The 15,433-nt window shown below is 48.7% G+C and overlaps 4 protein-coding genes across 10 annotated transcripts in view; 3 read left to right on the forward strand and 1 right to left on the reverse strand.

Moving 5' to 3' along the window:
* Positions 1 to 2,996, forward strand: part of LOC138614999 (RNA-binding protein 39-like) — a 9,142-nt gene extending 6,146 nt beyond the window's left edge. The window contains exons 9-15 of the mRNA XM_069688639.1: positions 1,247 to 1,312; positions 1,468 to 1,672; positions 1,759 to 1,845; positions 1,939 to 2,044; positions 2,129 to 2,234; positions 2,329 to 2,407; positions 2,480 to 2,996. Coding sequence (XP_069544740.1) covers positions 1,247 to 1,312; positions 1,468 to 1,672; positions 1,759 to 1,845; positions 1,939 to 2,044; positions 2,129 to 2,234; positions 2,329 to 2,407; positions 2,480 to 2,583 — 753 coding nt within the window. The 3' untranslated portion in view covers positions 2,584 to 2,996. The remainder of the gene's footprint in view (positions 1 to 1,246; positions 1,313 to 1,467; positions 1,673 to 1,758; positions 1,846 to 1,938; positions 2,045 to 2,128; positions 2,235 to 2,328; positions 2,408 to 2,479) is intronic.
* LOC138614998 (pyruvate dehydrogenase [acetyl-transferring]-phosphatase 1, mitochondrial-like) overlaps positions 1 to 8,185 on the reverse strand; it is an 8,610-nt gene extending 425 nt beyond the window's left edge. Inside the window, exons 1-8 of one of the 5 annotated variants that reach the window (XM_069688636.1) lie at positions 7,728 to 8,185; positions 6,045 to 6,175; positions 5,691 to 5,970; positions 5,172 to 5,594; positions 4,962 to 5,062; positions 4,295 to 4,863; positions 3,836 to 4,055; positions 1 to 91 (exon numbers count right to left, since the gene is read on the reverse strand). The exon at positions 1 to 91 is cut by the window's left edge and continues 425 nt beyond it. In XM_069688636.1, coding sequence (XP_069544737.1) covers positions 1 to 91; positions 3,836 to 4,055; positions 4,295 to 4,863; positions 4,962 to 5,062; positions 5,172 to 5,594; positions 5,691 to 5,897 — 1,611 coding nt within the window. In that variant the 5' untranslated portion in view covers positions 5,898 to 5,970; positions 6,045 to 6,175; positions 7,728 to 8,185. Of the gene's footprint in view, positions 92 to 3,056; positions 4,056 to 4,294; positions 4,864 to 4,961; positions 5,063 to 5,171; positions 5,595 to 5,690; positions 6,176 to 7,727 lie in introns of those variants that run through there. The other 4 variants (XM_069688637.1, XM_069688635.1, XM_069688634.1 and 1 more) reach the window with 4 other exon arrangements.
* Positions 7,684 to 11,037, forward strand: cnbpb (CCHC-type zinc finger, nucleic acid binding protein b). Of its 3 annotated transcripts, none has more exons than XM_069688645.1 (5): positions 7,684 to 7,770; positions 9,014 to 9,127; positions 9,281 to 9,346; positions 9,511 to 9,709; positions 10,269 to 11,037. In XM_069688645.1, the coding sequence occupies exons 2-5, from the start codon at positions 9,025 to 9,027 to the stop codon at positions 10,384 to 10,386; spliced, it is 486 nt and encodes a 161-aa protein (XP_069544746.1). In that variant the 5' UTR covers positions 7,684 to 7,770; positions 9,014 to 9,024; the 3' UTR covers positions 10,387 to 11,037. The 3 variants fall into 3 exon arrangements, with proteins under 3 accessions (XP_069544746.1, XP_069544745.1, XP_069544744.1); XM_069688644.1 differs by having other exon boundaries at positions 7,687 to 7,770; positions 9,011 to 9,127; XM_069688643.1 differs by lacking the exon at positions 7,684 to 7,770.
* A 597-nt stretch (positions 11,038 to 11,634) lies between these two features.
* LOC138615004 (pre-mRNA-splicing factor ISY1 homolog) lies at positions 11,635 to 14,574 on the forward strand (the record flags this gene model as incomplete). The annotated part of the gene is made up of 6 exons (XM_069688646.1): positions 11,635 to 11,755; positions 12,365 to 12,387; positions 12,881 to 12,932; positions 13,018 to 13,083; positions 14,086 to 14,128; positions 14,462 to 14,574. Coding segments are annotated over exons 1-6 (300 nt in total), but the record flags the coding sequence as incomplete, so codon positions are not given.
* Positions 14,575 to 15,433: the final 859 nt, after the last annotated feature.

Consider the following 15,433-nt stretch of genomic DNA (forward strand, 5'->3'; position numbering starts at 1 on the left):
AGAGAAAAGGACAGCATAGAGATAGAAGAGAAGAACTGTTGGTGGAGACGACAAGTACAGAGCAGAGACATGCAGCTCCATGACGGGACATCTGGAAAAGAAAGAACAGAAACTACACGAGTGAAGGAACTGAATGGAGACAACAGATAATAAGAAGAAACTATGGGAGAGAAGAAGATGGTGAGGTATGAGTCAGTTAAAGAGTAGGAGGAAAGAAAAGAAGCTCAGCATGTAACGAGGTCCCCCATCAGCCTCGGCCTATAACAGCATAACTAAGGGTTGGTTCAGGTCTACCTGAGCCAGCCCTAACTATAGGCTTTATCAAGAAGGAACGTTTTGAGTCTAATCTTAAAGCTAGAGAGGGTTTCTGCCCCTCCAACACAAACTGGGAGCTGGTTCCACAGGGGAGGAGCCTGAAAACCGAAGCTCCGCCTCCCATTCTACTTCTGGAAACTCTAGGAACCACAAGTAGACCAGCGTACTGAGAGAGAAGTGCTCTGCTAGGATTATATGGTTCTATAAGATCTCTAAGATATGATGGAGCCTGGTCATGTAGAGCTTTGTAAGTCATCAAGAGAACTTTAAATTCTATTCTTGATTTCACAGGAAGCCAGTGAAGAGAAGATAAAACTGGAGAAATATGATCTCTCTTGTTAAATCCCGTCAGTACTCTTGCTGCAGCATGTTGGATCAGCTGCAGGTTTTTAATGAGTAATTTGGACATCCTAACAACAAGGAATTACAATAATCTAGTCTAGAAGTAACAAACACATGAATGAGTTTTTCTGCGTCACGCTGAGGAAGGATTTTCCTGATTTTATTAATATTACGTAGATGAAAGAAGGCAGTTCTGGAGATTTGCTTTATCTGGTGTCTAAAGGACAAATCCTCATCAAAGATGACTCCAAGGTTCCTCACAGTTTTGCTGGAGGCCAAGACAACGTCATCTAGAGTAACTAAGTGATTACAGAAAGAGTTTCTGAGGTGTTTAGCACCAAGTACAAGAACTTCTGTTTTGTCTGAATTTAGAAGCAGGACAACACACACGTGTACGAGGGTGGATCAATAAGTTCAGCCTGCTCCTGTTAAAGGCAGCAGAGTATCAATAACCTTCAAGAAGAAATATTCCAACTGGATCTTCTCTAGACTTATTGATCCGTCCTTATCTCTCCACACACACACTCACATATCCATGTGTGTAAACACACACAAGTGTGACAGGAGGTTTGTGTTTGTTGCTTGTCAGATTGAGAGCATCCAGCTGATGATGGACAGTGAGACCGGACGCTCCAAAGGGTACGGCTTCATCACCGTGAGTCCTTCATCATCATCATCATCATCAGTCAAACTGGGCCAACAGTCCAAAAAACATACATATGACATGTCAGTGAAAACTGAACATGTGACACATGACATCACAGGTCATTACTCAGAGACGTGTGATGTCACAGACGTGTGTGATGTCAGTTCTCAGATGCAGAGTGTGCTCAAAAAGCTCTGGAGCAGCTGAACGGCTTCGAGCTGGCGGGCCGACCCATGAAGGTGGGTCATGTGACGGAGCGGACGGACGCTTCCACGGCTTCGTCTTTCCTCGACAGCGACGACCTCGAACGCACCGGCGTCGACCTGGGAACCACCGGGAGACTGCAGCTGATGGCCCGGCTGGCCGAGGGTGAGGCCACGCCCCCTCTCACACCTGTACACACACCTGCTGACATCAGCAAACACCTGTAACTAGTGTGTCTGCTGCGTGTGCAGGTACCGGGCTGCAGATCCCTCCTGCTGCTCAGCAGGCCCTACAGATGAGTGGAGCTATCGCTATCGGAGCCATGGCTGCTGTGTCAGGTACACTCATCATCATCATCGTCATCGTCATCATCATCATCATCATCATCATCATCATCATCATGACTACAGGTGTGACTGTGTGTGTTTCAGCTGCCATGAATCCGTCTCTCAACATGAACTCTGCTCCTCTCAACCTGCCGGTTCAGCCGCTCGCCACACACTGCTTCCAGCTGTCCAACATGTTCAACCCCCACAGGTAGACACACCTGTCTGTCTCTACACCTGTCTGTCTCTTTTTAATTAGGTGTTCCAATCAGCGATAACTCTGTGTGTGTCTCAGTGAGGAGGCTCCTGGGTGGGAGGTGGACATCCGGCATGATGTCATCGAGGAGTGCAACAAACATGGCGGAGTCGTTCACATCTACGTTGACAAAAACTCCTCTGAGGTACAGGTGACCTTTGACCTCTGACTGTCTCCTTACTGGTCTCTGAACTGTCAACCTCGGTCTCATTCCTGTGTTTGACCTTTGACCTCTGCAGGGAAACGTATACGTCAAGTGTCCATCGATCCCGGCCGCCGTGGCCGCCGTCAACTCTCTCCACGGGAGATATTTTGCTGGTAAGACCTGCGGTCACATGACTGCTGTGGACCAATCAGAGAGCTCTGACATCATCTCACCTGTCCTTTCAGGTAAGATGATCACGGCGGCGTACGTACCCCTGCCCACCTACCACAACCTGTTCCCAGAGTCCATCACTGCAACGCAGCAGCTGGCCCCGCCCCTGCGACGGTGACTCACCAGCAACACTGCCTTCTGATTGGACCCTGGACAGTAGAGCCCGCCCTTTTTTTTTATATCCCCGCCTCCTATTGGTTGTCAGACAGTTTGGTCCATCAGGTCTGAAGATGCGGGCAAGGGACTTTGTTTGTTTGTTTGTTTGTTTGTTGTTTCAGTCGGGACACAAACAACTTGCCCTCTCTCTATTGGCCAGACATCGGGTCACATGTTTGGCACCTCCTTCCTGTTTCCTGCTGTTGATTAGCATTCTGACTATCGTCCAATGATTGAGCTCTGTGAGCTGTGAGGGGGCGGGCCGACAGCGACAGTGTCAGCTGATTGGTTGGTTTAGATCTTTGATATTTAAACTGTTTTTCTAAACAAGATTTGATTTTGTAAAATTATTGATTAAATTTTATTTTCATGTCACTCAGAGCTGCTGTCTCCTGTACTCCCCCCTTCCCTCTTCCTCCCCTCCTCCCCCCCACTTACAAACAAACATTAACAGGTTGTAATTAAATATTTATTTAATATTTAAATAACTCCTGCAGAGACCAACATTTAATCAGTTCTCAGCCTTGTGGACAGTTTGATTCATACAGACATGCAGGTGAGGTCAAAGGTTACACACAGTTCTCACAGGGACTATTTCTTAGTAGAAAATAGTTCCGGAGAACTCTGATCTGGGACCTCATCAACCACAAAACGGTCTAAAAGAGTCGAAACACACCTGACGGTAAATAGTGAACACCTGTCAACATCTTAACACACGGTGAGGACACCTGGTCCACAGACACCTGTCCACAGACACCTGGTCCTCAAACACCTCCAGTTCTGTGTCGGAAAAATGTCATTTCCAGGTTTTCCTCTCTGTTGTTGAACCACTGACCCACATGGATCATTTATATGCATCAAACCTTTATAATATGCGCTGTACTGACCATTGATGGTTGAATGTTGCCGTGTTGAAGGAGGGATGTGAGGCGGATCTACGTGGGAACATTTCTACGTCGATTGTGATTTTTAGGGAACATTCCGTGCGCATGGTTTTATAAATCTGAATTTGCACACCGTTTTCTGCTTTTGTGTTCACGTACACTTTTAGCATAGATCGAGCAATACTTTATTTAAATGAGGTACCTGAAGTCTAAACTCCACTCAGCTCCCTTGTTGGTTCACATTCCTGAGGAATTTAATCATGGTCAGCTGCCTGCAGGTGTTAGAGCTCATTCAGGTGAATGACAGTGATGGTGATGTCATCACGGTACCTCCGGGCCAGCTCTGCTGGCAGACTCAGCATCTTGGCCAGGCGGTTCGGGGCCACGGCTCCGTACCCGTCGTCACCCAGGGCGTGGCGGAGCAGGTGGGTGGCGGCGTTCTGGTCCTCCAGCACTGACAGGACACGCCCCCTCCTCTCCAGCAGGAGGCGCTGCAGGCTGCCCAGTGTCACTCCCACACCGGGAGAGATGGGTCTCTGCTGCTGAAGGCCTGAAAGAGACAAAAAGCTGATCTCGGAGGTCTCACATTTAAATGGTTTTAACAACGATAGATAACACCGCCTCCATCAGTTCACCCTGTGAACTACAACATCATATTAACGATACAGACAAATCAACATAACTGCTGTCAATACTGTGACCTTCAGATCCAGATTTAAAACTTAGAGTCACTTGAACCATGACGACCATGGTCACGTGACCCAGTTCTGGAGGAGGTGTGTCTCTGACCTGTCAGCTGTTCTGCCACCAGCTGAACGACCGCCTGTCGGTGCATCAGCTCCCACAGTCCGTCGGTCGCCAGGACCACGAACTTGTCAGCTGGCCTGATGTTGTGTCGGGTGACCTCTGGCTGGGCACTCAGGTACGGGGGGGTCAGGTAGTGCGACGGCGGCGTCCGCAGCACCTCGTTGACCGCGGACAGGATGTCCGGTCCGGTTTCGTAGACCCGACTCAGCATCTCCGTACTCCATTTGAAGCGGACATCTCCGAATGCCCTGAAGGGCAACAGCAGACCCAGCAGGCGGTCGTGGCGGACCGCGGTCCTCCGCTCCGATGGCGGGTGTTCTCCCACAATCCTTTGCAGCTCCTCAGGGTTCTGTGCATTGTGGTCGTTGGTGAGGCTCACCGCTGACCAGCGCCCGTCCGGCTCCTGGACGCCGAGGATGGCCCGGCTGTCCCCAAGGTTGGCCACGTGCAGGACACCATTGGAGACATGGACGACGCAGGCGGTGCAGCCGGACAACGCCACCCGGAGGGGGGAGGACAGAGACACGCCCTCCCCAGGGATGGACACCCGCCTGTGGACAGAGAGACAGGATTGACCCGGTGACTGAAGGGGAGACAGACTTTAACAATCAACACGGTCCAACCAGGACCGGGACCACAGCGGGAGGACCTGGGTGAGGACAGGGACAGGTGGACCTGGGCCTCCACAGACAGGTCGTAGTCAAGGCGTCGGAAAGCGTTGACCAGCGCTGATGTCACTCTGCTGTCGTCCTGCAGCCAATCAGAGGGCTGAATGAATACACGAGAGACTAGGACTGAGGGGGGTCAGGGGGACGGCTCAGGAGGTTTGATTCTGAGCCTTATCTGGACGCCTGGTTACCTCCTCGTCCTTGTCCTCAAACTCGTCCTCATCCTCCAGCCTCTCCTGCCAGTAGTTGCGGAGGCTGTGGAAGGAGGTCGCTCCTCCGTCGGGGCCGCTGTGGTCTCGGGGGTGTTGGTGCCACTCCATTAGTGGCGGTACGGCTCTCTCCTCCTCCACCGCCCGCTCCACCTCCCCCAGCGTCCTCAGAGGCAGCGTCGCCACGGCGATGTAGTAGAAGAGCCTCTGGCTGATGGCGTGGGCGCACGCCGGCCCAGCGTGACCATCGAATACACCGAACAGGACGCCGCCACGGTCCGGCAGGCAGGTGGCGCTGCTCCGACGATCCTCACTGGGGTGGTTGGATGACAACATGTTGCTATGGAAACCCAGAACACCATGGGAGGCCGAGCCTCGGGGGAGGGTGTGGCTGTACTCGTTAGCCTGGCAACAAAAGACCAATATATATATATATATATATATATATATATATATATATATATATATTCACAGAACTTGCGAACGTCGGATCTTTCTCACCTGGAGGATCCGGTTGATCTGAGCTGAACTCATCTGGCCCGCCTCCTGCCCCGCTCTGTACTTCCTGCTCCCATTGCCTGCTGGGTAATGGAGTTTAGGGAGCTGCAGCAGAGGGGGAGGCGACAGGAAGAGGTTCTGCTGGAACTCAAACCTGCAACGCCCACTGAAGGTTCCTGTTATTCTCAGCATTGCTGCTCTCCAGAACATGGAGGAGAACCAGCAGCAGCAGGAGAACCAAGAGGAGGACTGGCAGCAGAACAAGGCCTAGACCTGAAGGAGGCTCAGAACCCAGGGAAAAAAGAATAGATCCCGGTTAACTCCTCCTCAAACTCACCCTGGTCCTGTTTAACTCACCCGGTCCGGTTAAGTCCTCGTGTCCTCTGATCGGCGTGTGGACAACACTCCAGTAGTGAGACAGGTCTAGACTCTGACTGTCTTTGTTCCAGGCGTTGACCTTTGACCCCGACGTCTCAGTAATCAGTCAACTATAAAATCAGAGATAAGAGAGGAACCACCTGTTGAACCAGAACTGGGACAGAACGAAGAGTTCTACAGAACCAAACGGGTTCTTTTCATTCTGTAAAATTCTGTTGAGAGAAGTTTATGTTGTGATTTAAACAAACTGTGTGTGTGTGTGTGTGTGTGTGTGTGAGTCTGTGTGTGAGTCTGTGTGAGTCTGAGTCTGTGTGTGTGTGTGAGAGTCTGAGTGTGAGTCTGTGTGAGTCTGAGTCTGTGTGTGTGCGTGTGAGTCTCAGTCTGTGTGTCTGTGTGTGAGTCTGTGTATGTGTGTGTGTGTGAGTCTGTGTGTGTTTATATGTGAGTCTGTGTATATATGTGTGTGTGTGTGTGTGTGAGTCTGAGTGTGTGTCTGTGTGTGTGTGTGTGAGTGCGTGTGTGTGTGAGTGTGTATGTGTGAGTCTGAGTGTGTGTGTGTGAGTGTGTGTGTGTGTGTGTGTGTGTGTGTGTGTGTGTGTGTGTGTGTGTGTGTGTGTGTGAGTCTGAGTGTGTGTGTGAGTCTGAGTGTGTGTCTGTGTGTGTGTGTGTGTGAGTCTGAGTGTGTGTGTTTGCGTGTGTGCGTGTGAGTCTGAGTCTGTGTGTGTGTGTGTCTGTGTGTGAGTCTGTGTGTGTGTGTGTGTGAGTCTGAGTGTGTGTGAGTGTGTGTGAGTCTGAGTCTGACTGTGCGTGTGTGTGTGTGAGTCTGAGTGTGTGTGTGAGTCTGAGTGTGTGTGTGTGTGTGTGAGTCTGAGTGTGTGTGTGTGTGAGTGTGTGTGTGTGTGTGTGTGTGTGTGTGTGTGTGTGTGAGTCTGAGTCTGACTGCGTGTGTGTGTGTGAGTCTGAGTGTGTGTGTGAGTCTGAGTGTGTGTGAGTCTGAGTGTGTGTGTTTGCGTGTGTGTGTGTGTGTGTGTGAGTCTGAGTCTGTGTGTGTGTGTGTCTGTGTGTGAGTCTGTGTGTGTGAGTGAGTCTGAGTGTGTGTGTGTGTGTGTGTGTGTGCGTCTGAGTCTGTGTGTGTGTGTGTGTGTGTGTCTGTGTGTGTGTGTGTCTGAGTCTGTGTGTGTTATATGTGTGTGTGTGTGTGTGTGTGTGTAGTGTGTGTGAGTCTGAGTGTGTGTCTGTGTGTGTGTGTGTGTGTGTGTGTGTGTGTGTGTGTGTGTGTGTGTGTGTGTGTGAGTGTGTGTGTGTGTGAGTCTGTGTGTGTGTGACTGCGTGTTTGTGAGTCTGAGTCTGTGTGTGTGTGTGTGTCTGTGTGTGTGTGTGTGTGTCTGAGTGTGTGTGTGTGTGTGTGTGTGTGTGTGTGTGTGTGTGTGTGTGTGTGAGTCTGAGTCTGAGTCTGTGTGTGTGTGTGTGTGTGTGTGAGTCTGTGTGTGTGTGCGTGTGTGTGTGTGTGTGTGTGTGTGTCTGTGTGGGTGTGTGAGTGTGTGTATGTGTGAGTCTGTGTGTGTGTGTGCGTGTGTGTGTGTGAGTCTGAGTGTGTGTGTGTGTGTGTGTGTGTGTGTGTGTGTGTGTGTGTGTGTGTGTGTGTGTGTGTGTGTGTGGTACCGTGTGCAGACTGTGTCCTACAGAGGATACAAACATCTCCGAGGTGAGTTGGATCTCCGGCCGATCACTCGGCTGTTTTCTCCCCGCAGGAGGTGCATGGCCGCCGGGCTGCTCAGCCTCTCCGTCCCCGGAGATGGAGCGCTGCGGAGCAGACAGACTGCGTGTTTACTGCGCTCTGGAGCATATGCTAACCTGCTAGCACGCTAGCTGCCATGACAGCGCCGGGCCTGTCGACGGGGAGACCCGCCGAGCCGAGCCGGAGGAGGAGCGGTCGTCCGGCCGGTGGCCGCACAGAGGAGCCTGCTGGCGGGAGATTCATATCCTCCTCCTGAAGTTCATGTGTCCTCACAGTGGACAGTGTGAACCTGAGGGACACCTGTCAATCACACTGTAACCTCATTGGTCTTCTGTCAGAGACGTCTGATGTTTTTATGATAAACAGGACGGTTAATCAGCGTCTGTCCCTCTGTCTGTCTGTCCCTCCGTCTGTCCCTCTGTCTGCCTGTCCCTCCGTCTGTCTGTCTGTCCCTCCGTCTGTCTTTCCCTCTGTCTGCCTGTCCCTCCCTCTGTCTGTCTGTCCCTCCGTCTGTCTGTCCCTCTGTCTGTCTTTCCCTCCGTCTGTCCCTCCGTCTGTCTGTCCCTCTGTCTGTCTGTCCCTCTGTCTGCCTGTCCCTCCCTCTGTCTGTCTGTCCCTCCGTCTGTCTGTCTGTCCCTCTGTCTGCCTGTCCCTCCCTCTCTGTCTGTCCCTCTGTCTGTCTGTCTGTCCCTCTGTCTGTCCCTCCGTCTGTCTGTCCCTCTGTCTGTCTTTCCCTCCGTCTGTCTGTCCCTCTGTCTGCCTGTCCCTCCCTCTGTCTGTCTCTTCCTCCGTCTGTCTGTGTCTGTCCCTCCGTCGGTCTGAGTCTGTCCGTGTCTGTCCCTCTGTCAATTTGTCTGCCTTTCCCTCCGTCTGTCTGTTTGTCTCTCCCTCTGTTTGTCTGTCCCTCCTTCTGTCTGTTTGTCTCTCCGTCCGTCTGTCTGTTTGTGTGTCCTCCGTCTGTCTGTTTGTCTGTCCCTCTGTCTGTTTTTCTGTCCCTCTGTCTGTCTTTCTGTCCCTCCATTAATTTGTCTGTCTATCTGTTTATCTCTCCCTCCGTCTGTCTCTCTGTCCTTTCGTCTGTCTGTCCGTCCCTCCATCTGTTTGTCTCTCCCTCCGTATGTCTGTTTGTGTGTCCCTCCGTCTGTCTGTCTGTCCCTCCCTCTGTGTGTCTCTCTCTCTGTCTGTCCTCCCCTCTGTCTCCCTCCAGCAGTCGTCGTGGTGATGAGCAGTACCGAGTGTTTCGGTTGTGGCCGTAGTGGTCACTGGGTGAAGAACTGTCCGAGCGGCGGTCGAGGACGAGCAAAAGGACGCGGCCGCGGAAAAGGTGAAGACACGTTAACGAATGAAAGAACGTACACGTGATGATCTGTCTTCTTGTCCCGGTGTCCTCTTCACATCCCTCCTGTCCTGACTGTCCTGCCTGTTCTCACTGTCCCACTTGTCCCACCTGTCCTGACTGTCCCGTGTCCTGTTACAGACCTGTTCTGCTACCGCTGCGGGGAGCTGGGACACGTGGCCAGAGACTGCGAGAGGACGGAGGACGGTGAGGACACGCTGTTGCTCTGAGACACAAACACCCGGTGGATGTTTAAAGCTAAATGATGAGCATCTGTTGAGTTTTACCTGCAGACAGGTAGAGACAGGTGTGTCCTTCCAGTCCTGAGACAGTGACGGCCGGTGAGCTGTTGACTGCTGTTGTCCCCGCAGCCTGCTATAACTGTGGCCGAGGAGGTCACATCTCCAGAGACTGCAAGGAGCCCAAGAAGGAGCGCGAGCAGCTGTGCTACAACTGTGGGAAGGCGGGGCACATGGCGAGGGACTGTAACCACGCCCACGAACAGAAGTGCTACTCCTGCGGCGGCTTCGGACACATCCAGAAGTGCTGCGAGAAGGTCAAATGCTACAGGTAAGCTAATGCTACAGGTAAGCTAATGCTACAGGTAAGCTAATGCTACAGGTAAACTAATGCTACAGGTAAGCTAATGCTACAGGTAAGCTAATGCTACAGGTAAACTAATGCTACAGGTAAACTAATGCTACAGCTAACCCTCCAGTCTAACCAGTTTGACCAGTATAAACCAATATAACCACAATAAACCAATATGACCAGTATAATCAGTCTGACCTATATGACTAGTATAAACCAGTATGACCAGTATAAACCAGTATAACCAGTATAAACCAGTATGACCAGTATAACCAGTATAAACCAGTATAAACCAGTATGACCAGTATAAACCAGTATGAAGAGTAACCAGTATAAACCAGTACAACCAGTATGAACAGTATAAATTTGTATAAACCTGTATGACCAGTGTAAAACAGTATAAACCAGTATAAAACAGTATGACCAGTATAACCAGTATAACTAGTTTTACCAGTATAAAACAGTATGACCAGTATAACCAGTATAACTAGTTTTACCAGTATAAAACAGTATGACCAGTATAACCATGTCCCTGCAGGTGCGGGGAGGTCGGCCATGTTGCGGTTCACTGCAGCAAAGCATCGGAGTTGAACTGTTATAACTGCGGGAAGTCAGGTCACCTGGCGAAGGAGTGCACCATCGAAGCTACCAACTAGCTGACCCACCTGACTCCGCCCACCATCCCACACCTCTGCTTTCTCTTCTCATTCCCTCCGATCCTCCTCTTCTCATTGGTCCGGAGGCCTGTCAGTCAGCCTCGCAGCAGCCAATCAGAGCGGGTGGAGGAAGGAGGAGGGGCGGACACTAAGACACTCTTCTTTTCAAAGGAAAGTCAGAATCTGTGTTTTTAGTTTGGTAGCAGTGTCACCAGGTACGAAGCTTTTTATCAGAATCCTTTCTGCCCAGCTGATTGCCTGAGGGTAAAAAAAAAAAAGACAAAAAGTCAAGCCCTCCCTCAGCCCAAAGGGGGCGGGGCGCTTCCAGTTAACTTTATTTAAGTTTGTCTGAGAGAAATGTGATTGGTTCCAGCAAACAGCCAATCGGCTCGCTAGACGAACAAGAAATCAGAGCCGGTCACAGCAGTCGACAAAATGAACATGAATTACTCACGTTACATGTTCGCTAACACCAACAATAACAACAATAAAACACCTTTTTCAAAACAAAAATTTTAATCGTGGAGGAGCAGAAAGTTTTCACAAAAGATCCAAATGTTATTTTTGTACAAAATGTCACGTAGAGCGAAAAATGTCCTTTGTTTGTAACACAGACTGAGTTTAACCTGAAAATAAAGTCCTGAGGAGGCATTCAGTCTGATCACTTCACAGCACAGACACGTTCCTCTTCACTCAGGAGAACAGTTCTCACCGCATTCCCCAGAGAACCGGCCGAGTGGAACAGATGAGCAGCAATGGAACAAGAACAGTGCTTTCGTGTTTAATCCATAAAGTGATGATCAACAAATCAAACTCACTTCATGCTCTCAGATTTCAACCAATCAGCAGTCAAACTGAATAAACTGGTTTATTTTTAATATGTCAGTAGTTTATTAAGATGATGTGTCATGTTTATTCCCTCCAGGAAACATCAAGCAGGAAAATAAATCTCAATAAAACACTGAAGCTGTGATTTAGACATTTATCTGACAATAAGTCTCCTGCAGCAGTTCTGGAGCTTTCAGCCACATCACCTGGTTTTCATCATCAGGTTCAGTTCGCTCGGCTGCTGTTGAACTTTCAGAGAAAGTCGAGGAGTTCTTGTCCACATGGAATCCAGATTTTAGTGGTTTAAATTATTTTTTGAGTATTTTATTTTATTACATGATATTTCAACGGGCTCCTCCAGTAGGTGGCAGTAGTGGGACAGCAAAGACGCCAGGAAACCGGAAACAGCAGAAGAATTGAGTGATTTACTTCCTGTTACGAGTGTGCGTGTGTTGGTGGTTCGGACTCTCGGTTCGGTTCTTCCACAGACTACATTAAAGGTTTCTTCGGGTTCGGGACTGAAAGAGAAGCCGCGGAGATGGTGAGCAGCGACGGGCAGCGTGCTAATCCCATTAGCTTGTTAGCTTCACGGAGAGGAAACGGGTCCGTTAGGTAGGTAGGTAGGAATGAATAGTCAGCTGATGGAAAGTTTGGTCCTCATTTACTGTGTGCCGAACTGTTCCGAAACCATCAGTGATGAGACCAAACTCTTCACTGACCGTCCGAAGTGCTCGGAGACACTCTCCAGGATAAAGTGACAGAATGTTGAGTGGAGTCTGGTGGGAGCCGGCGACACTGGAACTATCCCGCTCCAAACTTAATGTTCAGTGAATTTTATTGAAGGTTCAGTTCATGACGTGAAGTTTTAATTAGACTCATTTCTCCATGTTTAATTTCAGGTAAAGATTTACTTTTTGAAGATTTAAGAAGTCCCAAATTAAAATAAGGTTAAAGTCACTGCGAGTCTAAACTCACAGCAAACAGAAAAGTCTTCATTGTATTGTGTTCATTATTGATTCCATCTGACATAAAACGCCTGATTTTCTTAAATGGAGTCTGGTGGGAGCAGGTCGCTTTACTTTCATGTATAAATAAATCAGCTGAAGAGTTTTCAGTTGTAACTGCTGTTTGTTTGTTTGTGTTTGTACAGGCGAGGAACGCTGAGAAGGCCATGTGAGTCCCTCTGTTTATAAACGGTCTGTCTGCCTGTCTGTCTGTCTGTCTGCCTGCCTGTCTGTCTGCCTGCCTGCCTGTCTGTCTGCCTGTCTGTGTCTGCCTGCCTGTCTGTCTGCCTGCCTGCCTGTCTGTAACAGGCATGGATCAATGACACAACGAGCTTCAACTGTAATTTGAAGTCTTAGAGAGACTCTTATAGTTGCAGTCTTCAGCTCACCTGGTCAGTTGTCACGGTGACGAGGCTGACCTGTCGGGTAGATGAAGTTTAGTGACTCAGATATTAAAGTTTCAGATTTTTCACTGTTTTTGTTTTAGTTTAAATCTGAAGGAGTTCTGCAGCCGTCACACTGAACTGGGTCACCTGTGTTCCATTGTGGTTCTACTGGGATCTGTGGTTCTGATGGGTTTGGTTTTGTCTGGTTCTTCTGGGGTCTGTGTGGTTCTGTTCTGTTGTTTTGTGGGTAACATGTCCCTCTACTGTGTCTCTCAGGACAGCCCTGGCCCGGTTCAGACAGGCTCAGCTGGAGGAGGGAAAAGTCAAGGTGAGGTACTACTGAAGACTGTCTGTCTCTCTGACCTGTCTGTCTCTCTGACCTGTCTCTCTCTCTTTGACTTGTTTGCCTGTAGGAGAGGAGACCTTTTCTGGCCTCAGAGTGCAGTGAACTTCCCAAAGCTGAAAAATGGAGACGACAGGTATTCACACGCAGTACACATTGTAGTACACGCTGTAGTACACGCTGTAGTACACACTGTAGTACACGCTGTAGTTCACGTTGTAGTAGAAGTACTGCTGTAGTAGTCGTAGTACTGCGGTAGTAGTAGTACTGCAGTAGTTGTAGTAGTAGTACTGTAGTAGTAGTACTGCGGTATTAGTAGTAGTACTGCAGTAGTAGTAGTAGTACTGTAGTAGTAGTAGTGTAGTAGTGTAGTGTAGTACTGCAGTAGTAGTAGTACTACGTAGAAGAACTACGTCTTCCTCCTGAAGTCGACCACCATCTCTCTGGTCTTGGCCACGTTCAGGAGCAGCTGATTCCTTCCCGCCCACTCCACAAAGTCCTCCACTACTTCCCTGTACTCGTCCTCCCGTCCATCCCTTATACACCGACCACTGACTCCACTGACTCCTCCTCCCGTCCATCCCTTATACACCGACCACTGCAGAGTCATCAGAGAACTTCTGCAGATGTCTTGACTCTGAGTTGTTCTGGAAGTCAGTGGTGTAGAAGGTGAACAGGAAGGAGACAGAACAGTTCCCTGAGGAGCTCCAGTACCACTGACCACCGTATCAGACAGCACACTGCCCAGACGGACAAACTGTTGTCTGCCTGTCAGGTAGTCATTGATCCAGGAGACGGTGGGCGCATCCACCCCCTCCACCCGCAGCTTCTCACTCAGCAGCAGTGGTTGGATGGTGTTGAATGCACTGGAGAAATCAAAGAAAATGATTCTCACAGAGTCACCGGTTCCATCCAGGTGAGACTGAGCTCGTTGCAGCAGGTAGATGATGGCGTCGTCCACTCCCACACGAGGCTGGTACGCAAATTGTAGAGGGTCCAGAGAAGATTTCACCAGCGGCCTGAGGTGGGCCAAGACCAGCCTCTCCAGCACCTTCATCACATGAGATGTGGTAGTACTGTAGTAGTAGTACTGCAGTAGTAGTAGTAATAGTAACTGTTGACCGTGGGTTTTTTTCAGATCATCAGTGAGATCTCAAAGAAAGTCGCTCAGATCCAGAACGGTGAGTTTAGACCTGGATCCTGTCTGTCTAGCTCTGACCTGTTTCTCTGTCCCTGACCTGTCTGTCTGTCTAGCTCTGACCTGTCTCTCTGTCCCTGACCTGTCTGTCTGTCTTTGAACTGTCTGTCTCTCTGTCCCTGACCTGTATGTCTGTCCTGACCCGTCTGTCTGTCTCTGACCTGTCTCTCTGTCTATCTCTGACCTGTCTCTCTGTCCCTGACCCGTCTCTCTGTCCCTGGCCTGTCTCTCTGTCCCTGGGTTGTCTCTCTGTCCCTGATCCATCTCTCTGTCCCTTGCCTGTCTCTCTGTCCCTGACCCGTCTCTCTGCCTCCAGCTGGTCTCGGTGAGTTTAGGATTCGGGATCTGAACGATGAGATCAATAAGTTGCTCAGAGAAAAAGGTCACTGGGAGGTTCGGATCAGAGAGCTCGGAGGACCCGACTACGTGGTAATTATTACACAACGAGAACATCATACAACAATAACATCATACAACATCATACAACATCATACAACAATAACATCATACAACAATAACATCATACAACATCATACAACAAGAAGATCATACAACAATAACATCATACAACATCATACAACAATAACATCATACAACAAGAACATCATACAACAAGAACATCATACAACAATAACATCATACAACAATACACAACAAGAACATCATACAACAATAACATCATACAACAATAACATCATACAACAATACACAACAAGAACATCATACATCAATAACATCATACAACAATAACATCATACAACAATACACAACAAGAACATCACAACAAGAACATCATACAACAAGAACATCATACAACAATACACAACAATAACATCATACAACAATAACATCATACAACAATACACAACAAGAACATCATACAACAATACACAACAATAACATCATACAACAAGAACATCATACAACAATACACAACAATAACATCATAGAACAATAACATCATACAACATCATACAACAATAAAATCATACAACAAGAACATCATACAACAATACACAACAATAACATCATACAACAATAACATCATACAATAATACACAACAAGAACATCAAACAAGAATATCATACAACAATAACATCATACAACAATACACAACAAGAACATCATACAAGAACATCATACAACAATACACAACAAAAACATCATACAACAAGAACATCATACAACAATACACAATAACATCATACAACAATAACATCATACAACAATACACAACAATAACATCATACAACAATAACATCATACAACAAGAACATCATACAACAA

The sequence above is a fragment of the Brachyistius frenatus genome, unplaced genomic scaffold (assembly GCF_029030835.1).
Source record: "Brachyistius frenatus isolate BFR_SWC_R1_liver_20210118 unplaced genomic scaffold, ASM2903083v1 Contig_654, whole genome shotgun sequence".
NCBI classification, from domain to species: domain Eukaryota; kingdom Metazoa; phylum Chordata; class Actinopteri; family Embiotocidae; genus Brachyistius; species Brachyistius frenatus.